Source organism: Rhinatrema bivittatum, chromosome 4 (assembly GCF_901001135.1).
Source record: "Rhinatrema bivittatum chromosome 4, aRhiBiv1.1, whole genome shotgun sequence".
NCBI classification, from domain to species: Eukaryota; Metazoa; Chordata; class Amphibia; order Gymnophiona; family Rhinatrematidae; genus Rhinatrema; species Rhinatrema bivittatum.
Genome location: NC_042618.1, coordinates 117,514,992 through 117,542,170, shown reverse-complemented (window position 1 = coordinate 117,542,170; position 27,179 = coordinate 117,514,992). Strand labels below are relative to the sequence as shown.

Below are 27,179 nucleotides of genomic sequence, written 5' to 3'. Positions count from 1 at the left end.
CTGAGATGTAACTGTATGTATTGTCTTATTCACCAGATGTGCATTGATTTCATGACATTTTAAGAAGAGAGTTATACTAAATGTACTAGTTTTGTGAAATTATTCTGTAACTCTTCCATTCTCTTTTCTGGAGCTTATGCTTTGCAGGGTTATAAGATGCACAATGTAACAGATTTTTGTTTTCTTTTTCTTTAGCCTGTCTTGAGTTATGTCCTCTATGCGTTGGTGGGTTCGGTAGGCTTTTTAACCCATTATGTGCTACCCCAGGTCCGAAAGCAACTTCCGTGGCACTGTTTCTCCCACCCACTGTTAAAAACAAAGGAGTACTACCAGTTTGAAGTCAGAAGTAAGTAGCGAATGTGCTGATAACCATGCATTGAAGAATAAATTTCAGAATTTCAATTTACATTTATTAAACTTTGTTAATCGCTTAGCACTAAAAGGCCTAAAACATACATACTTAAAATGTACCAGGACAAATAATCTAATAAGGTTTTAAAAATCACATTTAATCAAAAGAAAAAAACCCAGACCAGTATCTTCTGCAGCTCCGGCAATGCTTTTAACTGCCACTCACACCTTCATTCTACCCCCCTTCCCACCAGCAAAATGTACCAGTAGTCTATACTGTGGCGTTGCAGTATCTGTGAGCCTGTGATGATCTGTAAATTCATAATTTTCTCTGGGTTCATGTAGTGTTGATGAGCTGCAAGACCCTGCTTTCTAGTGCTATAAGTGAATCCATGATCTGTATGAAAAAGCAAATCGTTTCCGAAGTATTGACTTGAAGGCACTGGTACAGTACCAGATAACCTAAATCAGAATTTTAAATGGCCCTCCAGTGAAAAACAACTACAAATGCTTGACATCAGTAGATAATAGGATAGCATTGTCTAATTATTCTAGCTTCTGAAAGAATTATTCTAAGATCGTTTATGGTAGAATAACTTTAAAAAGTTTTGATTAGTAAACTGGACAGATACAGTCCTGAATTAAGAGAGCAGTCTCATGTAGGTGTCCTAAAGATTATATTTTATATTTATTACTGGAGGTTCCCTTTAAAAAAGAGAAGCTCTCCTGCAGTTGGCTTTTCACATCCTGTTGAAAGTTTGGTGAGGAACTGGTTGTTTTGATTGACAGCAGCTTTGACCAATAGGATGTTTTCATTTCTGGATGCATAGATGGGACAGTTTTTTTGATTGAAAACTAATTCTTAAAGATCATATATGAGCAGTCGAAATGCTTTTTTTTAATCATAAATCTCCCTCCATCCTGTCCATTTTATAGTGATCTTTATGTAATGTTTCTTGGAAGTTTCTTCTGGGAACAATTTTGAACAGCCTGTACAGCTGCAAAGTAAATGGACAATTTTGCCAGGTGAAATTTATAGCTAATTATCACAGAAAAGTACTTTCCCTTTGAAGATTAACTAGCGTAATGTACACGTTAAAATCTCCCACATACTTTGCAGCTGCTGTCTGTATGGGCAGCAGGGCAGAAGGGAATAAAATAATGTGCAGTCCTTTGAAAATGTATCCTGTTTTACTCGCCAGACGTAATCATGCCCAAATAGTTATGAATTATACATTTTATATATGTAGCCTGCTTTAATGATTTTGGATGAAAGGCAGGCAATCAAATAGTATTACAAATTTAAAAAGCATACCCCCTTTTTTTTTATGCAGGTAAAAAGTATGCATGTTGTGAACAAAATCCCTTTTTTACCATTCTGAGGAGGCCAGTTTACCTGGATAAATCAGTATTTGCTTAGGTAAATGGGTTTGAAAATTGCCTTCTTGTTGCTTGTTCAAATAAAGTTAAATATAAGATAGTAAGTGAACTTATATACATGGAAAACTGCATAATTTTATTTTTCTTCATGGATTATGTTGGTCTTGCCATAGGAAAATAGTAAACATGCTGAGACGCTTGATATCAAAGTGCTTATTTTTTGTGAAGCATTAAGCAGATTATTTCTTCTCAAGGTGGTTATTTCTTTATATCAAATGATTGATAAACCACATTTCCAGTTAAAATAAGTCGTCCAAAGTGGTGTACAACAATAAAAAAAAAAATCTATTATAATAAAAACATTAAAACAAATCAATCTCACTAGCAAAAATACAATACAACACAGTAAACTTATAAAAGCCTTAATTCACATCAGTGAGCATCTTTCCACATCCATGATCCAGAACACAAAATGCAACATCACTGTGACACACCATCTCTCAGACAAACGTTATCCTAACAAAAAGTAGGGGGAAAACCACAAGTCTTTAAATTTCAGTGCTTGACCATCTGTTCTTCCCCCAAATTCTCCAACTGCAGGTCCTCCCTGCTCCTGCCGTTTTGCTATAGTTATGATCAAAATATTGGCTACAAGGGAATAGATGTCTGAGAAGAGGTTCAAACCATGCCCTTTGACTTTCTTGTCATCGTAGATGCTGCACACGTGATGTGGTTTGAGAAGATGCATGTCTGGCTCCTCTTCCTGGAGAAGAATGTTATTTACCCCCTGATTGTCCTTAATGAGCTCAGCAGCAGTGCCAAAGTTATTACCATCCCGAAGAGACTGGATAAAGAGTAAGCAGAAAAGGCTGGAATTGTCTGAATAAATTGCTGGAGTAAAGTCAGACCTTTCTGATACAGAGTGGTCCTTCTGCAGAATGTATAATTTATTAGAGATGTGCATAGTTTTGAAATATCATTTCGGGCTTCTTTTTCGGTGAACCGTGGGGAACATCATTTTTCTCGTGGTTCAGGGGGCAGGGTTTCGTGGGGGGTTTGGAAGTCCTATGCCTTACCTGGGTGAACTGGGAACAAATTAGTAAAACTGGTAATGGCGTCGGTGTGCATGTCTTTTAAAATCCCCCCACTTATGTGTTAGATGTGGCATTTGTGCGCATAGGTGCACGTCCACTTAAAATTGCATGCACACATGTGTGCGATCAGGCTATTTTATAACACGAGCGTGTATATACACATATTATAAAATGGTTGCATCCCTGGGCACAGGTGGTGAACGCGCGTACATTTGCGCCTGTTTAATAATTGCTGTCAGTGTACACAGTATTGTATAAGAGAATTATCCTGGCTACAAAGTCTTTGCCACAGAAAACTGCAATTTGAATTTGAAAACTAGAAAATGTACTTGACTTGCTCAAAGATTACAGCAAATATTTAAGGATAGGGACTAGAACCTAGGCCTCAGGATTTCATTGTTCTTTATTCTAACTGCTTGGTTACCCTTCCTGCCATTTTCTAAGTATAAAGTACAAACCATTTTGCCAGTCTCTTGATTTCATTCTTCTGTTTCCATAATACTAAGGAATTCAGAGAGCATTTATAGCTAATTAAAATAAGGCTACCAGCAAGCTGTCAAGTAAATCAAAAAGGCCCTACCTGAAGACTGAAAATTAGAAAAATTGTGTCCAAGTTAGTGATGACAAAAATTAATCAACTGAAAATGATTGCTGCTGCTCAGAGAAATGTATTATAGCTTGCGGTTTTCTACATGTGCATGTTGCAAGGCTTGTACATCTTCCACTGAACAAAATATTCAGCCAAAGTATTGCTTTTGGGATAATGGAGAGATGAGATGGAGATCTTTTAGATCAACCGTGGCCAGGTATTCTGCTGTTGTCAGTTACTTTCCTATTCACAATAGGGCTGCTGCCCTCACAGGTGCTGGGGTGGGTTCCAAGGTGTAGCCTATTAACGTAGGGCTGCAAAGTGAGTCCGGTGTGGGGGGTTACGGGATTCGGTACATCTTGTAAAAAAAAAAAAAAATGTATGCTGAAAATTCTTTTCCTTTAATTTCCTTACCCACCTCTGTTGCTTTTTTAGGCTCGGTGCATTAATGATCACCATTGCAGGTCTGAAGCTTCTGCGATCTTCCTTTAGCAGCGCAACCTGTCAGTACGCCACGGTCCTCTTTACAGTGCTCTTCTTCACGTTTGACTACAAAGCTTTATCAGAGACACTGCTGGTCGATCTCTTCTTCATGTCCATACTATTCAGTAAGGTAAGGCCATGCCCAAACACACTCAAGCATGTCCCATTTACTTGCACTTTGATGAGTGGACTAGAAAGGATGCACATTTTTTGCTTGTTATGGTTTTCTGTGTTTCTTTCTCTGGCCTGGTGAGTCTAGAACTAGAAAAACAGATACACTCATTGGAAAAGAATAGTCAGCTTGTTCAGAATTGGGCCTGTGAGCGGTATATGTGGCCAGCTAATGAAGGATGAGGCACCCAGCTGAAAAGACTCGTAAGGCAGCTCAGAGCAGTGGAAGATGTGAAAAGGCCAGTCGTACCCTGCACTTTATACTTGAAAATAAAATGTAACGCTCTTACACGGCTGGTGTTAAGTTGATTTTTGTTTGTCTCCTCCTAGCTTTGGGAACTCCTTTATAAGCTGCGGTTCGTGTACACATACATTGCTCCCTGGCAGATTACATGGGGATCTGCCTTCCATGCCTTTGCTCAGCCCTTTGCGGTGCCCCGTATCCTTCAGATGCCTTCAAATGGCCCATGTACTAAGGAGATTGCTGCCTCTCCTTGTGTGTATATTTGGAAATGGAAGCTATGCTACAACCGTATGCTAGGGTATTGCTAAGACAAAAAGGCCATCACTGGGATAAATGGTTAAAGCTGTTCTGGAAAATATACCGTATTTTTCGCTCCATAAGACGCACTTTTTTTCCCCCAAAAGTGGGGGGAAAATGTATGTGCGTCTTATGGAGCGAATATAAAAAAAAAACAAACAAAAATCTAACAACAACCCCCCCTCCTGACTCCCCCAAGACCTGCCGGCTTAATTTACCACAACCCCCCCAAGACCTGCCGACTTAATTTACCGCAACCCCCCCACCCTCCTGACCCCCCCCAAGACCTGCCAAACGTCCCTGGTGGTCCAGCGGGGGTCCAGGAGTGGTCCGGGAACGATCTCCTGGGCGTGGCCCTTTGCCCTCACTATGTCACTGGGACCGACCGCTGGTCGGTCCCAGTGACATAGTGAGGGCAAAGGGCCGTCGGCGCCATTTTGATTACTGGCAGCCGACGGCCCACGCCCAGGAGACCTGCCAAACGTCCCTGGTGGTCCAGCGGGGGTCCAGGAGCAGTCCGGGAACGATCTCCTGGGCGTGGCCCTTTGCCCTCACTATGTCACTGGGACCGACCGCTGGTCGGTCCCAGCGACATAGTGAGGGCAAAGGGCCGTCGGCGCCATTTTGATTACTGGCAGCCGACGGCCCACGCCCAGGAGACCTGCCAAACGTCCCTGGTGGTCCAGCGGGGGTCCAGGAGCAGTCCGGGAACGATCTCCTGGGCGTGGCCCTTTGCCCTCACTATGTCACTGGGACCGACCGCTGGTCTGTCCCAGTGACATAGTGAGGGCAAAGGGCCGTCGGCGCCATTTTGATTACTGGCAGCCGACGGCCCACGCCCAGGAGATCGTTCCCGGACCGCTCCTGGACCCCCGCTGGACCACCAGGGACGTTTGGCAGGTCTTGGGGGGGGTCAGGAGGGTGGGGGGTTGCGGTAAATGAAGTTGGCAGATCTTGGGGGGGGTCGCGGTAAATTAAGGCGGCAGGTCTTGAGGGAGTCAGGAGGGTGGGGGTTGTTAATTTAAAGTGTGGGATGGGGTTTTTTTTTGGGGGGGGGAGGGGTTCCCAGAGAAAAAAGTTTTCTGATCTGGGGAGTGGACCGAAATGGCCCTCCCCAGACCCGAAAACAAAATGGGGAGAAAAAAAAAAGCTATGCACTCCCCTAATTTGCTCCATAAGACGCCCAGACGCAGAGCCGGTTTAGCACAATTTTTTTTTTTTTTTAAATTTTCCCCCTCTGAATCCTAGGTGCGTCTTATGGTCAGGTGCGTCTTATGGAGCGAAAAATACGGTACATTAATTAAAAAACAAAAATGGAAGAACACGATCATAGATAATAGTTTTAAATTTCAGAAGATGAAATGTGGGGATTTTTACACTATCAAGTACATTTTTAGAGAGGTTCCATGTGGAAGAATAGCATATGTTTATGTGATAATGTGGGATTAACTCCTGAATTATATAAAGTGGGTGGAACTTTCTTTATTGCTTCCAATTCAGCATTATCTTCAGCCAGCTCTTTTTCAAGTAAGACAGTTCTGAGCAATTAGGGCAAGCCCTAAGTTTCCAGATGACTTCCCTGACAATAAATGCTCCACAATGGTTACATGTGCTATTTTATAAACATGGAAAGTACCTGTGTAATTTCTGATCCATGTGCATATTTTACCGGCATAAGGGAGCGGTCTGTTGGTTTGTCTGAGTTTTGAATCATTCTGGCTCTTGATATTTCATGGCTTCTTATGAAAATTGTTAACATAATTTAAAAAAAGGAGCAGTCTCGGAGTGTTCCAGGGCAGGGTCAAGAAGTGCACATGGAAGTTACTATTTTATAAGAGGTTTATACATATACATTAGCCAGTTTGTTCGTTCAGTTGTATAACTGTTAATTGACTAAAAGCAAGTTGTCTGCAGTTTTGGGTGGAAAGTCTAGGTGACCTAAAGACAGACTGGGTGAACTGGCGAAGGTATTGGCAAACTGCTGATTTCAAGTATGCACGCAAGTATTTTCAAAACTGTATATACTTCATAAAATACTTGCCTCTTTGTATAAATCAGGGTTTTTACTCGTATGTATTTTATTTTCTATATACTAAATCAAAAGGCACCTCTTGCTTATTAATTTTTAAACGTGGCTCAAAAAAGGACAGCCAAAATGCTGTTCCCTGTGACAACAAAAAATAATTGTAATTAATAAATTAAGAAACCGCATCAGCAAGCCTTCAGCGTGTTCAACCTGACCCAATTGAACCGTTGGGTCTACTCGTCATTTGCGGCTCTTATGAGGCTGTGATAAGCGGCTGTGTAGCCTGTAGTGTAAATTTCTTCTGCTATTTAGAATCCGTCTGAATCTGCTGTTTGGAATCTGTCTGAACCGGCATCGAAAAAAAGGCGTTTTTTAAAAAAAAATAGTGAGACCTGGCGTTCCAGAAGAAGAGATCACCAGCCCTGACGAAGCTGCAGTTTAGCAGCGAAACACCGGCCGCTGTCGGGTTGGTTGTAATTTATATAGTTACAGTTGGGGGCAGACGGAGGATTATCTAGTATCTACAGGCCAGAGCAGCCGTGACACTAGCGATACCAATCAGACTTTCTAGAGCCGTCACATTTACAAAGACATTGTGATACTAACTGTGACATTGTCAAAATTGGACTAAGCATATGGAAAAGCCTCACGGCGCACAGCTCACGGCTCGTCGACTGTATTTTAAAATGCAAAAACAGTCCATTCTTACAAGCCCTTTCCAGCTGTGACACTTTTTTCGATGCCGGTTCAGACGGATTCCAAACAGCAGATTCAGACGGATTCTAAATAGCAGAAGAAATTTACACTACAGGCCACACAGCCGCTTATTACATCTGATCATACAGCTGCAGATCACAGGCTACACAGCCGCTTATCACAGCCGCATAAGAGCCGCAAATGACGAGTAGACCCAACGGTTCAATTGGGTCAGGCTGAACACGCTAAAGGCTTGCTGATGTGGTTTCTTAAAAATGTATTAATTACAATTATTTTTTGTTGTCACAGGGAACAGCATTTTGGCTGTCCTTTTTTGAGCCACGTTTAAAAATGAATAAGCAAGAGGTGCCTTTTGATTTAGTATTTTGATTTACAGGACCCATTGAGTGCTCTTTTTGTGTAAGATTTTTTTTTTTCCACATGTAAAATGTGTTTATAAAATAGGTGGAGAAAGTAAGTGCTTTCTTGCATTAAATTATTTGCACAAATTGAAACTTGTACTTTTAGAGCAGAACTTTATAAAATCTTCAAGCATCCGGTTATGTGTGCAGATGCAGTACCACGAATAAGTTTGAAAGTTAGGCTCCCTAGCTAGATATGTGTTTATAGTTTATAAGAAAATATAATCTGTGTACTTAGAAAATTAGGCTTGTACTTTGTTAAAACTGAATTGATGCTTATAGTTCTAATAAAATAAAAATGTGTGTTCCTGTGCAATATTCACCCCATCTTGCAAACTGTTTTCCCTTGTGTATCGTATGAGTGATGGTGAGAAACATCCATTTTTGTTGTTTTTGCTCTGATATTCACACCACCCTACCAAAAGATGATGATTAAAATAATTTCCTTAAGTAGCTGCTGTTTAGATTCTGCAATGCTCTTCGTCCAGGCTGTGATATCTGCTTTCTTCTCTACCCCACTGAATCCCTTCCTTGGAAGTGCTATATTCATCACTTCATATGTCCGTCCGGTCAAGTTCTGGGAGAGAGACTATAAGTGAGTGAATCACAAACAACTGTGTGTACCAATGACCATTTCCAAAAATGGATGATGCATTTCACTATGTTTTGTGGCCAAGTCCCAAAAACTGCCTCACTTTTTGAAAGAAAATAATACACCAATGCTGTGTGGTATTTTTAAGTGTTGCTATTATTTTTTTTCAATTCAGTTGTGTAAAACCATTATAATTCACAAGAGATGCAATGACTTGGTTAGGTCAGTATTCCATTAGTTGGCATTCCATGGTGCTAAGTGTAAAAAAAAAAAGTGTGCTTCCTTCCTCCTGGTGCTTTTGTTCTTGAATCTTGGTGAAGACTGGTTTGCTACAGGAGACAGTCTTTACTCTGGCACATCAGAAAGATAAGTAATATCCCTTGAAGAAGGACTTAGTTTGAAACGAGGCCCCGTCAGGAGGACTACAAGCAATTGCGTATTGATGTCGGGGATGGTTTAACTTGAGTGAATTTTTTGCACCGACTTCAGTCTTCAAGTTTTGTTGCACTAGGATACAGCATTGCTTTTTTAGAATGTCCATAAGAAATTAAATTTTTTTTCTTCATACATGCTGAAAATAATTGTAACTCCTGATTCAGTAAACTAAAAGTATGCTGAGGTATCAGGGGTTAAAATAAAAGCATGCTAACACAGAAATGTGCAAAAAAAAATGCATAGCATACATGAAAACATGATTTATTTAAATAATGTCTTCTGTGCATAAAATGTTTTGTTTTCATAAATCCATTTTCTACCTCTAAAATACAATTTATGTGCACAAAGTGTTTTCGGGCAGAAAGCATTTTTTTGTATACATACAATCTATATTTTATGTACAGAAAATATAGTTTATGTGCACAACAAAGCATATTTTTTGAGGCTCCATCCCAAGTGCAGATCCCGGTGCTGGAACTCCAGCTTCTGCCCATAGACTAACATTAGCCATGGACACTTGACTGCACCTCTGACTAGGTGTTAAGTTTCCAGTGCTTAGAAATCCTGGGGTAGCCAGCACACCTCTCTGCATTGGGAGAAGGGGGATAATAGCTAATGCCTTCGTTACCATTAGATTTACATGGAAGAGCACTAACCTATACTCACATTTTGGGCACGTTTTTGTGTACAGAACTCCTTGCTGTTTCTGGATTAAAGTTTGTGCATAAAAGTATAGAGAGCTGCAGGTAAAACTCATACATTGGTCCCTATAGTGATGATACTGCATTTGACTGGTGTACCTTTGATAATTAGGTTGGGGTAGTCAGTGGTGCATGGCGGCGTGAGTGAGGGATGTGCTTTTATTGAAAAGGATAAGAGGAAATTTCCTATTCTGTTTCCTTTCATTTTTAAAATGAATGAAATTTAATTTGTTTTTCACTTTGTTTTAAAAATTCTACACCCTGCCCTGTAACAAAAAAAATAAAATAAAATAACCCCCTACCTCCCCCCCCCCCCTGTGTATCTTCCTCTATCTGTGAGCTCAAAAGAGGACTGGAACGATCCCCAATCATTCCTGCCAGTGCTGCAGTCCAAAATGGCATCAGCCAACTATTTTGACTGGTGATTGCCCCTTTTCATCCCATTTAAGGGGGGGAGGGGGGACTATAGTGGGCACTAGCAATAATTCATACTAAAGCATTTAATTGGTGCTATTGGCAAATAGTACACATTAGAAACTGTCATGAAATGGGGAAAAAAAAGTACACCCATATTTTATATATAAAATGCTACACTTGTAATAGCCATAGTCATGCTGTCTGCAGCTCTATAAAAAGGGCTGTACATTAGGGCTGGCACAACCACAGTCGTGGCATAAAAAGTCATGCCTGGCTGCACCAATCTCCTTGTTCTGTTGGTCAAATAAATGCATCCAGAGCAACTAGATATTGCTACCTCCTCCAGCATCAGAAATTCTGCACTCTTACAATTGTTTGATCAAGCCCAATGACATCTGCCAATTCTTACCAATATCCAGATGGAAAATATTGTTTCTTGTTTTACAGCACCAAGCGTGTAGACCATTCAAACACAAGACTGGCTTCCCAGCTTGATAGAAATCCAGGTAACCTTCATAATGATGGGGATTATCAAATGTATTATGGTTCTTTTTTTTAACATCCATCATCACCCTGAGGTTCAAATTTAAATAAGTAAATATTGTTGTCATGCGTGTCATACGTGTCATGCGTGTGAAATTGTTCCAATTAATATTACTGTGCAAATGAATGTTAAGCCCTCAGGGCCGAGAGTTAAATTTGTGTGACAAGTATTCCGTACATTAGAAAGCAACAAGCAGGGTATTGTAGTGAATATAGGGAGGGTGGTTTTCAAAGTTATTTCTTCTGCTCAAACCGTACTTTACCTGCGGAAATGGGCTCCTAAAAAATTGCCCACCCTGTATGTGGGTAAAAGTATCCGTGTAGGGCTTCTTATGTTCTGCTTGCAACCACTGTCTGAGATAACATGCCTGGGGGTGGGCAGGGGCTTGCACTTAGGCAAGTACTTTCTGAATTTTGTATATATTTTCTCGGAAAATCTACTTGCGTAGCTTAGCAGGTATAAATGAGTGAGGGATGTTTTTCTGGGATAATTTTCGAAGTGAAAGCATGCACCTACTTTGAAAACTGGTGTAGGATCCATGGGTAAAAAGTACCTGGAAACAGATGGGCAGTTAGAAAATTACCCTTATGCTGTGCAGTTCAGTCATATGAATCTTTTGTCTTCAGAGAAAGGGGCTCACATTTTTACATGTATATCACTCTGTATGCAGCATGATTAAGTCATTCTTTTTAATTCATGCGAAATCCCTCTTCTGTAAGCTTTATGGCTAGCTGTACCTCTACCCTGAACTAGAGAAGCCAACTATCTTCCCTGGACCAGGCAACCGAACCGATAAGAGTTATATGCTTAATGTAGCTGTAGGTCATAAAGATCTGGTAGAGCCATGCCTGTTTTTCCCTTTTGCATGCATGGAGTTGTAGTTCTTAGTGACTTCTGCATTTATTTCTTTTTTTTTTAATTAAAAGGGACTACCAGTCTTAACTTTGTTCTTTGCATAATTTTTTCTTCTTTGGTAGATTTTTTATTTTATATCAGTAATATTAGTTATGATATGCAACTAAATTTAAAATCTGTATAGGGAAAGGAAAATCTGTTCAGAACTACAAATCTATACATGTAGTGTGGCAAAACCAGTAGCTTGGCTTGTCCCTATGTGAATATTCTTAGCCATAGATCCTGACCTGGAAGGAATTTTTTTTTTTTTCAATGTGAATAAAGTGTGTTCAGAATTGACTACAGGTATATAATTGGGTGGTGGTGGTGGTAGAGAAGGGGGTATTGTCCTTTCTAGATTAACATGTAGAAAGAGCTTTTTAGCTAATTAGGTGATTGCATTTGATGGAACTCTGTTCAACTTTCATCCTAAACAACTATGTAATTTTGTAAGTTCTCAGAGGACAAGCAGGATGGCAGTCCTCTCATATGGGTGACAACATCGGTTGGAGCCCAGCCAGAAAACGTACGTCAAAGTTTCTAGAACGTTGACCGAGCCTCAGTGAGCATGCTCATGCATACAATATACTAAGTGTCCATGCAGGGGCCCCTTAAGTCTCTTCTTTTCAACGGAGCCTTGCGTCTTGTGGTTGGGTGAACCTCACCTTTTTCTAACTTCAATTGAAATACATTTCATGATTATTTTTTTGTGTTTCCTCATACAGTCGACACGGGTTCCCTCCAGTTCTTTTGTTAATGTCCTAGATAGGTTTTTCAACATTTTTGGGTAGGTGTATTTTCATTGTCAATCCCCCAGTGTGGCAGTGTGCTTGGCCCCGCCGATCATAGACAGGCCCCACTATTGATTTTTGATCTCGCGTCCCTCTTCTTTCGTGATGACATGTCCATTTTGGCTTTTAAGCAGTGCCCCAGATGTGTGAGGATTGTCTATCACAGACCCCCATGATAGATGCGTCCTCTGCCTTGGAGCACTGCATAATGTCCAGAGTTGCAGCAGCAGCAAGTGCGCCAAGCTTACCTTAAAAGGACATAAGATCCGGCTTGACAAAATGGAGTGCCTCTTCTGGCCAGAGAAGACAAACCTATAGACATCAAGGCATTTACATCGAGAGACCTCGGAACTGCACCAATAGACACAGAGCCATCGATATCAGGATCACTGCTTCCATTAAGGTCATTGGCTGCCAGGGATGCCGGAGACAGGCCATAGTCTGAATCTTCCATGTCGAGGAGGTTGGGTTTGTCACTCAACCTTAGGCAGGAACTGGGGAAAAAACGCATCAGAAAAGAAAATGATCCAAGCACTGAGGGAAGCCAAAGAATCTCAGACCTATTCTTCGGCACCCCCAGGGAAAGATTAAAGAGAAATAGATATGCTTGGGAGGAAGGTGTTCCAGGGTGTTAGGCTCACTGCCCGCATAGTGGCCTACCAGCTCTACGTGAGCCAATACATGCGTGACATCTTGGAACAGGTGCAGGTTGCCAAGCAACTGCCTCAGCAGCAGCAAGATACCCTCCAGTCACTAGTGCATAAGGGTTTGGAGTGTGGAAAACACGGGGTCCATTCAACCTAAAATGTTTTTGAAATGGCATCGAGCGTCTCTGCAGCAGGAAACAGCACCCATGGACGTGCATGGCTGTGGGTCTCAGATCTCCAACTGGAGTTGCAGGAGTGACTTGCCATGTATGTGGAGGATCTCTTCAGAGATAAGGATGCAGAGGCCCAAATCAGGGATCACTGTGACACTCCAACAACTCTCCACTGGCTAGGAGGTTGTCAAGGTTTTGGCCCAGGAAATCCTTTTGCCCGAATAGGAACTATCCTCTGCCCCCCTCACTCCTGTCAGCAACACCAGGCTCCTCATTATCACCCCAGACAACATAGGGCCACAAAGCCCCAACTGGCACCTTGTCAACTTCAATGATGGGGTTTTGACTATATCGCAGGGATCATAGCCAAGTTGCTCGTACCCAGATTTATGAACCTGTCGGTTGGGAGAGGGTTAAGGTTCTTTGCAAACCAGCAGCCCAGTGTAACTTGGGCCCAATGGGTTCTTTCCATCGTTCATGAGGGTACAAAATAAAGCTATTGTGTACCCCCCAAATTGCCCACCCTGAGCCCATTTTGGGCGGACGAGCCTGACCCACCATGCAAAGAGGTATGGATTTTACTCCCGGTAGTTCCTAATAGCAAAGAAAGCAGGGGGACTCTGTCCCATCCTAGATATAAGAGAGAAGTTCAAGATGGTTTCCCTGGGTACCCTGATCCCCCTTCTTGCAAAAAGGAGACTGGCTATGCTCTTTTGATCTAAAAGACGCCTACACCCACATCGATATCTTCCCAGGTCAACAGAAGTATCTCCAGTTCATAGTGGAAAGCCAGCACTTCCAGTAACGTGATCTGCCATTTGGGCTTGTCAGCCACACATGTCTAATAGAAATGCCTAGCCATCATGGAGCACCTTTGCAGACTGGGAGTTCACGTTTTCCCATATCTGGGTGATCGGCTGGTCAAGAGCACCTCTCAGGCAGGGGCTTGAAGAGTCCATGCGCTCGACCATACAAATGCTAGTGTTAGTTTGTTGTCAACTACCCCAAGCATATCCCAGCAAGTCACCATAATTGGACATCATTGGATTCCTGCTAGAAACTGCTCAGACCAAGGCCTTCCTGCCCCAGCAAAGTGCCATAAACCTGGTGATGATTGATTGCAGCGGGAATTCAACAGAACCAGCAGGCATCAGCGTGGCACATGTTGAGACTGTTGGGCCATATGGCCCTTGGCACATTTCTATATGCAAAAAGCCTTAGTCACCTGAAGGTTGCAATGGAGGCAATCCTGGAGGTCCTGAGTGGTTTGGCACCAAGTTTCACTGCCCCTCCAGGCCTCTTTGTCCTAGTAGCAGGAAATCTCTAATCTGGAAAAAAGGTTGTCCTTCCAAAGTCCCCCCACCCAAATTGTCCTTACCACGAATGCATCCACCCTGGGCTGGGGAGCTCATGTAGATGGACTACGCACCCAGGGTTTATGGTCCATCCAGGAGCATCTCTGCCAAATCAATTTCCTGGATCTCCAGGAGATCAGGTATGTGCTATGGGCTTTCAGAGATCAGCTGTCTAACAAAATTGTGCTGATGCAAACGGACAACCAAGTAGCCATGTGGTATGTCAACAAGCAGGGAGGTACAGGATCGTACTTCCTGTGTCGGGAAGCGTCCAGGTCTGGCCATGGGTTCTCTCCCACAGGCTGGTGCTCAGGACCATATATCTGGCCGGAACAGAGAATGTGATAGCGGACAGACTGAATCATGTGTTCAGTTCCCAAGAGTGGTTGCTGGACCAAGGGGTTGTGAATCGTTTCTTCTGCTTCTGGGGAAGCCTGGATGTGAAGCTCTTCGAAGGTTCCTCAGGTCTGCTCCCTGACAGGACACATGGCAAACCAGCCTCAGATACCTTCGCCATCATTGTGGCCAGGATCTTTTGTATGCAGATCCTCCACTGGTAACAAAGGTCTCATGAAGCTTTGTGAGGACAAAGTGACAATGATTCGCATAGCCTTACATTGGCCCAGACAGGTTTGGTTTCCACTCCTCCGGGGGTTGTCCATCCAGAAACCAATCAGGCTGGAGAGTTCCCCACGTCTTATCACCCAGGATTGAGGCAGGTCGCGCCATCCCAACCTCCAAGCCCTGTCATTCATAGCCTGGATTTTGAGAGATTCATATTGCAACCACTCAAAATCATGGAAGATATCTCGGGTCCTGGTAACTTCTAGAAAGCCTTCCACTATAAAGTCTTACAGAACGAAGTGGAGGAGGTTTTCCGAGTGGTGCGAGCAGAAAGCCCTAGATCTTTTCTCCTGCTCCCCACAAGAACTGCTTGACTACTTTCTACACCTTTTGGAAGCTGATTTGAAAACCAATTCCATTAGGGTTCATCTCAGCGCAGTTGCCACATATCACTAGTGTAGGTGGTAAGCCCATCTCTGTACAGCCTATGGTGTACTTTTTATGTGGGATATGCTTCAGTTGAAGCCTCCCCTAAATTCGCCCTCTGTGTCTTGGAACCTCAGCATGGTGTTGGCTCAGCTGATGAAAGCTCCCTTTGAACTGCTGCACTCCTGTGACTTGAAGTACCTGACTTGGAAGGTCATATTTTTGGTGGCAGTCGCCTCAGCACGCAGTCAGTGAGCACCAGGTCTTAATGACTTATCCACCTTACCCTGAGATTTTTCATGACGGGGTCATCCTATGTACCACCCTAAGTTCCTGCCTAAGGTGGTGTCGGACTTCCATCTTAAGCAGTCCATCAACCTACTAACGTTCTTTTCCCAGGCCCCATTTGCGCCAAGCAAACAAGCCCTGCACAATTTGGACTGCAAAAGAGCCTTAGCCTTCTGTCTGGAGTAGTCAGAAGCCCATAGATGGTCCAACTGACTTTTTGTTTCTTTTGATCAGAACAGGTTGGGGATCATCATTGTCAAGCAGATCCTCTCAAATTGGCTAGCAGATTGCATCTCCTGTTATACTCGGGCAGGATTGCATCTTGGGGGCCATGTCAATGCTCATTCTGTTTGAACAATGGCAGCATCTGTGGCCTACTTGCAAACAGATCTATGGGGCTGCAACATGAAGCTCCATCCACTCATTCATATCACATTACTATGGGATGGCTGACATGACAGTAGGTTTGGCCAATCTGTCCTTTGGAACTTGTTTGCGGTGTAGAATCCAACTCTATTCCCGCCTAGGACCCATTCTTTCTTTTTAGGCTGCTCCCCCCCCCCCCCCCCCCCCCCCCAGTTATCAACAAAATTAGTTGTTGTTGTGCCCGTTGGCACTCATTTTGGTGTGGTGTTAGTCCCCTTTTATGTTGGGGGGCAACCTATAGCTAGGGATTCACCCATCTGTGAGAACTGCCATCCTGCTTGTCCTCAAAGAAGACAGTCGCTTACCTGTAACAGGCATTCTCCGTGGACAGCAGAATATCAGCCCTCATGAAACCTGCCCTCCACCCTGCAGAGTTGGCTTTCCACGTCATGGGTTATTTGGTTATTTTTATTTATTATTCTCTCAATTCTATGGTATAAGACTGAGTGGACCCCGTGAGGACACATATTATATTGCATACGTGAACATGCTCACTGAGGCTCAGTTAAAGTACTAGAAACTTTTACATAAGTTTTTTTGTAACGGTCTCCATCTGATGAAGTCACCTATGTGAGAGGACTGACATCCTGCTGTCCTTGGAGAACGTCTGTTACAGGTAAGCAACTCTGCTTTACTTAACACTAGTTTGACTACATTAATATTATCAGCTGGGTCAGTTTTGCTTTATAATTGCCTTTCAAAACATTTGCCGAGTACTTAAAATTCATTTGTATTTCTCATTGGAAACCAGGCTCAAGCATTTCATACTTGAACATGCCTGTATATTTTTACCAGCTAATTTGCTCCTCTCCAAAGGCTAAGAGAGAATTTAAGGTGGTTAAAATTGTTTTTGTTTCTCCAGGTTCAGATGACAATAACCTCAATTCTATCTTTTATGAGCATTTGACCCGTTCCCTCCAACACAGCCTGTGCGGAGACTTGTTGCTGGGGCGCTGGGGGAATTACAGCACTGGCGATTGTTTTATTCTGGCTTCTGATTATCTCAATGCACTCGTGCACCTTATAGAGATCGGTAATGGTTTAGTCACTTTCCAGCTGAGGGGACTTGAATTCAGAGGTGAGGTCTTTACACATTCGTCAGCCGGTATTATATTTCTACAGGTCAAGGGTAGCTGGCTGCAAACTAACACCTTCTTCCATCCTCCCAAAAAGGGTTCCATTAACCTGATCCCTGCAACCCTTTTCTTATACAAATTCAAAATTAAAATAGAGGTAGTTGGGGGGAATAAGGAAGAAGGATAGCTTTCATTTCCTAGAAATCGTTTTTACATTTTCATATTGAAGCAAATGCATCTATTTGGCATGGAACCTATCAGTTTTCAGTTAAATATAAGCTATAAACTGAATGCAGCTTGAATCCTCTTTCCTTTGTTAATTGGGGAAAAATGTGCACCAGTGTGTCCAGCTTTCTTTGGTCTAATATATATACTTAAATCTTTGCATTTATTAGAGAGGAGTTACTTTTGAGTCTTGTGATAAGTTAAAGATCATTACTGAGCTGTTCTGAGCACACAGAGATACTAAGAACTTAAGTCGCCATACTGGGTCAAACAGAGGGTCCATCAAGCCCAGCATCTTGTTTCCAACAATGGCTAATTCAGGTTACAAGTACTGGCAAGTACCCAAACATTAAATAGATCCCATGCTACTAATGTCAGTAATAGCAGTGGCTATTCCCTAAGTCAACTTGATTAATAGGAGTTAATGGACTTCTTCTCCAGGAAACTTATTCAAACCATTTTTAAACCCAGCTACACTAACTGCCCTAACCACATACTGTAGCAACAAATTCCAGAACTTAATTGTGTGAGAGAGAATTTTCTACAATTTGTTTTAAATGTGCTAATTGCTAACTTCATGGAGTGCCGCCTAGTCCTATTATCAGAGTAAATAACCAATTCACATTTACCCGTTGTAGTCCTCTCATGATTTTATAGACCTCTATCATATCCCCTCTCAGCTGTCTCTTCTTCAAGTTGATCAGCCCTAACATCTTTAACCTTTCCTGATAGGGGACTCATTCATCCCCTTTATCATTTTGGTCACCCTTTTCTGTGCCTTCTCCAGTGCAACTATATCTTTTTTGAGATACAGCGACTAGAATTGCACACAGTACTCAAGGTGAGGTCTCACCATGGAGCAATATGGAAGTATTATGACCTTTTCCATTTTATTCTCCATTCCCTTCAAAATAATCCCTAACATTGTTTGCTTTTTTGGCCACCACAGCACACTGAGCTGATGATTTGTTCCATGGAAAGCACTGAAAGCCCATGTTTTCCATGGAACAAATGTACTACTATTTTCTCTGAGGATAAGCAGGATGTATTGATGGTTGAGTGGGTGATGTCTTCTGACAGAGCCCAACTGGTAAGTTTACTACAAAGCTTTCAGAAACTTTTGGCATGCTTCGCTGAGCATGTGTGCTGTCCGATGTCACAGACATCACATGAGGTCCGATTATTCAAGTTATTCTGCAGACCCTAATGGTCGAGGTTCTTTACGCTCTTACTATGAGAAATGCTCTTTTTTGCAAGTGTTTTTTTTTTCACGGGGCTTTGATGTTTCTTTTCTCACCCTCATTAGGTTTTCCTCATTCAAGATTTTATTGTTTTTGTCATCTTTTGTGTGCATCACACTCCGTGCATCGAGCAGTATCAGGGTATTTTGTAGCCTTGCAAATTTTTCAGCTAGTGCCCAAGAAAAAGAAGACAGCCAGGAGCTTCGACAAAGCTGTCTTATGTCTACCATGATCGCCATGATATGTGCTCTGCATGGAGGATGACCACAACATCAAAGTATTCCATGTCCTAGAGAATATCTTTCCCATTTGGTGCTCATGGACTTAGGTCAGACTTTCTTTTCCCGATTGGTTTTGAAGTGCCTAGGAGCTGCACTTGGATGCTGGCAGGGCATCAACATCGAGGAGGCATCAATCTCCCTAACTTTGAGCACCCATAGAGGCCTGAGAGACCACCATTTAACTCCCCCATCTGATGAAAGTGCAGGATTCCACTTTATTGGTATTTATAAAATGTATTGCCTGCCAATCCACAGATCTCAGCAGGTCACAATAAACATACACCATATTAAAAGAAACTCACTACAACATTGAGATGTAACATTTAAACAGACAGGATAAAAACTTACACATACGGTACGGTAGCTTATTCTCAACCACATGTATCACAGTGGCAAAGCATGGAAGTGACCAAAATGGTAAATTAGACTGGAATTGCTGAAGAAAACATATATGATTTCAGAAGTTTTCTAAAGCAAAATGGGTCATTTTCTGCCTTAAGGACATCTAGGAATTCGTTCCATAGCTGATAACCTGCAAAACTTAATATATGGTCTCAACACTGTGCTAATCAGATCTTTTTAAATTCAGGGACAACCAGCAGACATTTTGATGTGGATCGTAAGAAACGGGTGGGACAGTAGATGACAGGTTTGGGAGGCTTTTATTAGATTTAAATAGTAATGTCAGGATTCTAAATCTAATGTGCCAACATATGGGCAACCAGTGAAGCTCTGCTAGAGTGGGAGAGATGTGTGCATGTCAAGGAGTCCCAGAGGCAAAACGGGCTGCAAAGTTCTGGATAACCTGCAAGGCCTGTAATGCAGACTGCGGTAATTCTAGGTAGAGGGAATTGCAGTAGTCTAGAGATGATAGAATTAAAGCCTGTGTGACAAAGAAAACAGGTGTTTAAGAATGGTTTAATAGTACAGAGCGTTCAGAGTTGAAAGAAATGGCTATGAAGCAGTGACTGTATTTGTGGGTGCAGAGAGTGTCGATTTGATTTGACTGTTAGTCTTTAAAGGACCAGAGGTTGGGGATGAAATCCATCTCATTCAAAAAAAGCGTTGGAGTACCAGTATTGGGCAAAGGCTAAGCAGTATTGGTCTCTGTTGGTGCATGATGCCAGAAGCAGAAAAGTTCTGGCTGTTGTCCTAAATCCCCTTCAAAGCATTCCTGCAGAGAGGGAAGCTCACCATCACATCCATCTCCAGAATCACAACGGCTTCCAAGGGCCCAGTTATCAGCCACTAATCTTCAAGTGGCCCAGGAAGATGTGCCCACACCACCTACATCCTATGCTGTATTAGCATTGGTAACTTTTAAGGAGAAATTGGAGAAGATGATCCAGGCAGCTTTGGATTGCAGAGCTGCAAGCAGTAGTGCATCAACATCTTTGTTAGCCTTGCAAACAGAGGTCCAGTCACTGCTTAAGACTCTCATAGCATCTGGCGGAAGGGCCCCAGTGCTGGTTCCTGGAGAAGCATTGGCATCAAGAACTGGTGCATTGGGGACATTTCCGGTTCATGAGCGTGGGGGAAGCAGAGCTTCCTAAGGCACAGAAGTTCAACAAAATCTGGACATTAGGCAAGGAATACCTTTACTAAGGCCTTGTCTTCTAGCCAGATACAAACCCAGACTCAACCGCCAACCTATGATTCTGGTTCAGGAGGAGTGAATAGGTCTCCCCTCAGATCTCTGTCCTTCACAGGAAATCTTCTCCAGGGGACCTCTCTCTTTCTGATTTTTGTGAAAAGAATGGTGGAAATCATTCCCTATTGATTTACAAGAGGAAGAGTCCAGGACAAAAATACATGACATCCAATTTATTGATCCTCCTCCTCCAAAAGAAATTGTTGCATTGATGAGATCCTATAGGATCAACAGATGAGAAGCCGGGAAAACCTACACACACACCACTGTGTCACCAATGAATAAGAAGGTGGACACAATATATCATGTCCAGAAGGCTCCCAAATTTGAGAAGCAGCAACTGTCTCATCAGTCAGTTATATTCAAATCACCCTCAAAAATGCCAAGAAGACTTAAACCATTCGTCAGTGCCTTCTGGGAAGGATTCTGGACCCTTGACCTTATTGAGAGAAAGATTTATCAGGGTCTGTGCTCAGTGTCCACATAGTACCCTATCCATTCTTCATGGGTCAGTGTATGCAAAACATTCTAAAAGAGGTGAAGGATAAGTCAGAGTATCTTCCTCAGACACGTGATGCCCTCCAGTCACTACTGACTAAGGGAATATAGTGTGAAAACATGGGATATTCAACCTGTGATATTTTTGAAATGGCATCAAGGGTCTCTGGAACAGGTATTGGTGCATGCTGACTCCCATGGCTGTAAGCATCAGACCTCAGATAAGATGTAAAAGACTCAGATATGCCTTGCAATGAAGAGAACTGATTTAGAGAAGGTCAACAAATCAGTGACTGAGACAACTATGCTACAATTCAAACTCTCCATTGCCACTCTATACCTCCCTCTACATCTAGGAGGTATTTATGTAAGGTGCTGAGGAGACACTTCTGTTCTCTGAGGAGGAGTTATGCCCCACACCCACCCCCCATCGACAGCAGGGACCTGTTTCTCCTCCTAACCACTAAACAGCAGAGGGCCTAAAAGCCACAGCCAGTTTACCAAGCAAAACCTGGGACATATTTTTCTTTTTTTTTATGTTGCATCCAGGAGACCATAGCAAAGATCCTAGTATCTGTGATAGAGAACCATTCTGTCAGGATAAGGCTAAAGTTTTAAATAAACTGTTGGCCCAGAATAACCTCAGGTGCTCAGCACGGTCAGAAAAGGATAGAGATTATGCCTTTTGGAAACCCTACCATATTGCTCCCTTCCCCTCTGAGAAGTTCTTACTTTGCATCTCAATAACAGGAACTGTTGCAGAAGGAATTATCTTCCCTCCTAGATGTCATTGCGATTGAACCCGTTCTACCAAGAGAGTGAAGGCGTGGATTTTATTCCAAGTACTTCTTGGTTCTGAATGAAGTAGGGGACTTTGTCTTATCCTAGATATAGGGGCTTTGATCAGATTGTAGTAAGGAAAAAAATTCAAAATGGTTACCCTGGGCTTGTTGATTCCCTTCATAGAAAAAGGGGCTTGGCTATACTACTTTCATCTTAAAGAATGTTTATACCCTCAGAGAGATCACAGGAAATTTGAAAAACACCATCTCCATATTGTAAACTGCCTTTCGGCCTAGCATCAGCACCACATGTGTTCATTAAATGTCTTGCCAGGTTGCTGCTCATGTATTCAGATACCTTTATCTACCTGGAAAATTGGCTGATTAAGAGCATATCTCAAGGAGGCACCATAGAATCAATGAGCAAGACCATATAGGTGCTGAAGTTACTAGGGTTTGTCATAAATTATCCCAAATCTCATGTGAGCCTGTCATCTCACTTGGCATATATAGGAGCTCTGCTAGCTATGACTCAGATGGAAGCCTTACTTTCCATAGGAAAGAATCATATTGATGTCTGTGTAAATGCTCAGTAGGGCTCACTTTTATGTGTTTTTATATACTTGTAGAAAAAAAGTTGTCATTGGACAATTTTTTTTCTCTGCGGTATATGCAATCACAAATATTTTCTCTTTGCTACTGACAGAGAGGAAAGAGGCACTTGTGAAACAGAGGGGATGAGGGATGAGCATGCACATGAACACATTAGGAAACTCTAGATTTAGCTGAATCAGAAGGGCATACTAAAATCCGCAAGATATAACTGTGGCAGTGACGTTTGGACAGAACTGTTAAACAGAATTCAGCATAATGTCTGGAAAGTATCATTGTCAAAAAAGTTATGATAACCATATAAAGTCTAGCAGTGACTGGGCCAATCAGAGCTTGCCAATGCATCCTGACTCCCCTGGAGTCAGATGAGCTAATCACGTATCTAGAAGGTGTGATCAAAAGAACTGCCTAGAGCTACCTAGCAACCAAAAAGTAGCCAGTCATGAACTAGATACCAACGATGACAAGCTAAGCTCTGCCCACGATGACCAAATGTAAAACCAGCAGCATGGCAGCCCAAAAAAAGAGGAAGAAAACCAGGAAGTACTGACGTCACAGAGGGTCCCAACAGCAAAAAGGCCAATCCTGCTAAAGACTTTTTCAATTGGCAAAAAGACTCCTGTGAGCTGAATAACTGATCTGGAAGATCGTTTTTTGGTGCTGGTTGTTTTGGCATGCAGAGTTAATGAGCTCTAGGCCCTAGTGGTTTATCTACTTTAGACTTTTTTTTTGTTTTTTCATAATAGGGTAGTTCTGCGCATCAATCCTAAGTTTCTGCCTAAGGGAGTGTCAGAGTTCCACCTGAACCAGTCGATCATCATACCAAAGTTTTTCCCCAGGCCACAAGTCCACAAGTTTGAAATAGCCTTCCACAATTTGGATTGCAAAAGAATCTTAGTATTTTCTGTCTGGAGTGGACTGAAGTCCAGAAGCCTGGTTTCTTTTGACCCCAACAAACCTGGAATTCATTGCCAAATACACCTTTTCTAATTGGATAGTGGCTTGCATCTCTTTCTCTTATGCCTAGGCAGCACTAACTGTGGATGGGGATGTAAGACTCTTAGAGTTGGCCATGATGGCAACAGTCACCTACCTGATTTCAGCCTCAGTGGAAGAGATTTGCAAGGTTATGACATGGAGCTCAGTCCATACAGTCACATCCCATGACTGCTTAGATAAAGACTCCAAGAGTGACATTAGGTTTTTCAATCTGTCGTGCAATCTATTTGAAGTTTGGAATCTAACTCTGTCCTCCTAGGGAACGTTGTTTCCAGGTCCTCTTCCCCCCCCCCCCCCACACCACCCCCCAACACACAAAGAGAAAATAATGATTTGTTGCCATCAAAAATACTTCTGCCAATTGGCAGGGTTTTTTCTGTTAGATTCCTCCCACACACCTTTTTTCTAATTAGAGCAGCCTGTAGCTAGGGATTCTTCACCTGTGAAGACTACTATATTCTTTTTGTCCTTGAAGAAAGTGAAAGCTCCTTACCATGTAGCAGGAGTTCTCCAAGGACAGCAGGATGTAAGTTTCACAGAACCTACCTGCTTCCCTTGGACTTGGATCCTGTAGTCACTGTCAGCAATTTTAAGCATTGAGGGAGCTCCTCACAACGTTCATCATATGGGATAGCATTCACATGTTCAGTGGAGTATGTCAGAAGCTTCTAACATACTCCACTGACTCCTTTGAAAGATGTCACCCATCTGTGGGGTCTTTGTGTTCTGTTGTCCTTGGAGAACACCTGATATAGGTAACCCTTTTGCTTTCTCAACCATACCCTGTTCATGTTAATTGTGCCATGCAAGGTTATGTTTTCTGGGGGTTGAGTGATAGGTCTCTGCACTAATTATTTCAATTTTGAATATAGATTGCCTGATACTCCAAGTTATATATTCTGGTATACAGTATGGATTCTTATATTATTAGGACTTAACTTGTGCTAGATTTAAGATGAAATGAGTAGCTTTCATGTGTTCCAAAATGTAAAATGCATGGTATGTTTGGTTATTTAAGCCAGTCCTTGGGACACACAAGATAGTCTTGTTTTCAGGATATTCATGAGATGGATTTGCATGAACAATCTCCATTGGATACAGATCTCGTTCATGCATATTCCTTGTGGATATCCTAAAAACCCGACTGGTTGTGTGTCCTAAGGACTGAATTGAGAACCATTGCTCTACGTTGTTTAGAAGAATTAAGGTTTTTGTCTGTTGTGCTCCTTCATTGCCTCTCTCCAGGCACCTACTGCCAGCAGCGGGAAGTAGAGGCCATCACTGAAGGGGTGGAGGAAGATGAAGGGTTCTGCTGCTGTGAGCCTGGTCACATCCCCCACATGCTGTCCTTTAATGCTGCCTTTGGTCAACGCTGGCTTGCCTGGGAAGTCTTGGTCACCAAGTACATCCTGGAAGGCTACAGCATTACTGACAACAGTGCTGCCTCTATGCTTCAAGTGTTTGATCTGAGGAAAATACTCACCACATACTATGTCAAGGTACAGCTTCCTCTTGCCTATGGATGTATTGAGGGTTAAGAAAATTGTAACCTTGAAGAATGAAAAAGAAGTGATCTGCAACTTACAAAAGCCTGGTGCTAGAAAACAAATCCTTGTCAAAGTGGAATGCAAGGGAGCATGTTGAGTCTTTATTTTCAGATTGTTTTTAGTAGCAGTGCGCACAGTTTTTCCTTTTCAAATGGACTATCAAAATAAATTACTCCTAGACTGGACCTTGCATACGCAGTTTAAGCCTGATCATTTTGAGGAACATATTCAGACGGTTTGTCTGGCAAAGTTCAGGACTTAGCCAGACAAACTGCACATTTTGAAAATTCCGCAACATTCACCAGCTCATACTTACCTGGCTAAGTTATCTGTATAAAAACGTAGCCAGGTAAGTCAAAGGTGTTTCAGGAGTATTTCAAAGCAGGGATAACTTATTTGGATAACTTAAGCGGATAATACAGACATTGAGTTATCCAGATAAATCGGGTCGAGCCACAAAGCAGTCCTGAAGTTATGCGGATAAACTTAACTGGGTATATTCTGCGCTACTGAATATCTCATCTAAGTTATCCAGGTAAGTTTCTCGAGAAAATCTACCCAGGCTACCCATGGCTGAATATGGATCTCTGTGTTTTCCGTTAGGAGCTAATGAAATGGGAGAATTTCAAATGCAAGCTAACACACTTGAAAGGAAGTTTGTGTTAACACCTGATCTGGTGTGACCTTGTTTCACCTTTGGATACTTTTTATTTTTATCTATATTCTGTGGAAATGAGTTTCATAAGGGCAGTCCTTTAGGAGGGGACCCAATTTTGTATTACAAGAATTCATAGTTTGCATTTCTAATATTTCTGCTTTTTACATCTGAGAATGGAGGTGACTAGACAAGCAAGCATTCAGTCTTAGCCGTTTTGGAGAAAACGCTGTAAAGTTGACATTTTAAATATTTGATTTGTACATGCTGTTGATTGAAAACTGCCTCCTTTATTTATAAAGAGGATTCCCAAGGGCAGAAACCCTGCTTCCCCCCCCCCCCTATAGGGAAAAGTATGCAAGCTTTCTATAGTATGTGCACTTTTTCCCATGCAGGAAAGGGAGGGGAGGGTTTCCTGAAGCTGGGATTTTATTTTGAAATCTCTGGACATTCTTTACCCCGCAACATTGGCTGCTATGAGATTTTCAAAGGCAAATTTTGGTTCCCTTTGAAAATTGACTCATAGGCCATGAATACTTTTAACCTTGGCCTCCATGGTTATTGCCTCTTCGCCTGGGCTGTTTTGTCCCCATTTAGCCAGTGGGAGTGTTAGACCTGGAGTCGATTTGCCTCCTGTGCATTACTGGACAACTTCTCATGTCAAACCAGCCTCTAAATATACTGTGGCTGTGGCTTGTTTGAAGATCAGAGGTAATAGTCTGAGCATCAAGAAAGTAAGACCATCTTGAGTACAAGCATTTTGGTTTTCTTTCTACTTCATACTGCCTTGGCCTTTCATTTGAGGGGGAAAAAAAAAGTGAAGCAGAAAGATAAGACTTCATGGGAAGGGTAATGCAAGAAATTTTTACATGGGTATGCAGGTGTTTCCTCATATAAAAAGATTGTCTGAAAATAACCCCGCACCATTGTGGATGAACGTGCATGCATACTTTTACCTCTGGGGAGGGGTGGGGAATAGGTCAGAGTGGGGGTTGGGCAAAAAAAATACATTTGCTCAAAGCAAGTGCAATGTACACAGATTTCTTCCGCCTGGCCTGGCCTGGCCTGAATCTGCAAAGGGAAATGCCATGGGAAGTTTCCCTTAGAAAATTAGTTTGCAGGCGTCCAGGTACTCTCAGATTTATCCCCGTAGAGGGTAATTTTCAAAAGAATTTCTGGGGGCAAAAACAGAGCTTTGCCCATGGAAATGGCCTGTTATAAAATTGCTGGTCCGATACAGGGTTAACCTATGTTCACATAACCCTTATGTGCATTAATTTATCTGGACTGAGTGGAGACGTTCCTGGAGGCAAAATTGGGGATGGGTTTGGACTTGCACATATACTTTTGAATTTTTAAGTACAAATGTAAATTTCCAGGAAAATATATTGCACCCAGGTTAGCAGGTGTAATTGTGTGAGTATTTTTAGTGGGATAATTTTCAAAGCAAACTTACAGGTGGAACTTTTGCTCATAATTGCCAAGCTTTTTTTTTTGTACAGGCTGTTATACAATTACCCCAATAAGTGCAAGTCGCATGGATTTAAATTGCTTTTCTTGTGATGTTGATGTGATTTGTCGTCCTCTTTGTTAATTGAGATACCAT

The 27,179-nt window shown here is 42.2% G+C and overlaps 1 protein-coding gene across 9 annotated transcripts in view; it reads left to right on the top strand.

Moving 5' to 3' along the window:
* Positions 1 to 27,179, top strand: part of PCNX1 (pecanex 1) — a 380,420-nt gene that overhangs the window by 217,288 nt on the left and 135,953 nt on the right. For 8 of the 9 annotated variants that reach the window (XR_003856303.1, XM_029598749.1, XM_029598753.1 and 5 more), the window contains 8 exons: positions 196 to 346; positions 2,445 to 2,586; positions 3,850 to 4,027; positions 4,399 to 4,507; positions 8,219 to 8,348; positions 10,346 to 10,404; positions 16,869 to 17,084; positions 24,617 to 24,870. Coding sequence is in view for 8 of the 9 variants with exons in the window: in XM_029598749.1 (XP_029454609.1) it covers positions 196 to 346; positions 2,445 to 2,586; positions 3,850 to 4,027; positions 4,399 to 4,507; positions 8,219 to 8,348; positions 10,346 to 10,404; positions 16,869 to 17,084; positions 24,617 to 24,870 (1,239 nt within the window). In the remaining variant the exon portion in view is untranslated. The remainder of the gene's footprint in view (positions 1 to 195; positions 347 to 2,444; positions 2,587 to 3,849; positions 4,028 to 4,398; positions 4,508 to 8,218; positions 8,349 to 10,345; positions 10,405 to 16,868; positions 17,085 to 24,616; positions 24,871 to 27,179) is intronic. The other variant, XM_029598750.1, reaches the window with a different exon arrangement.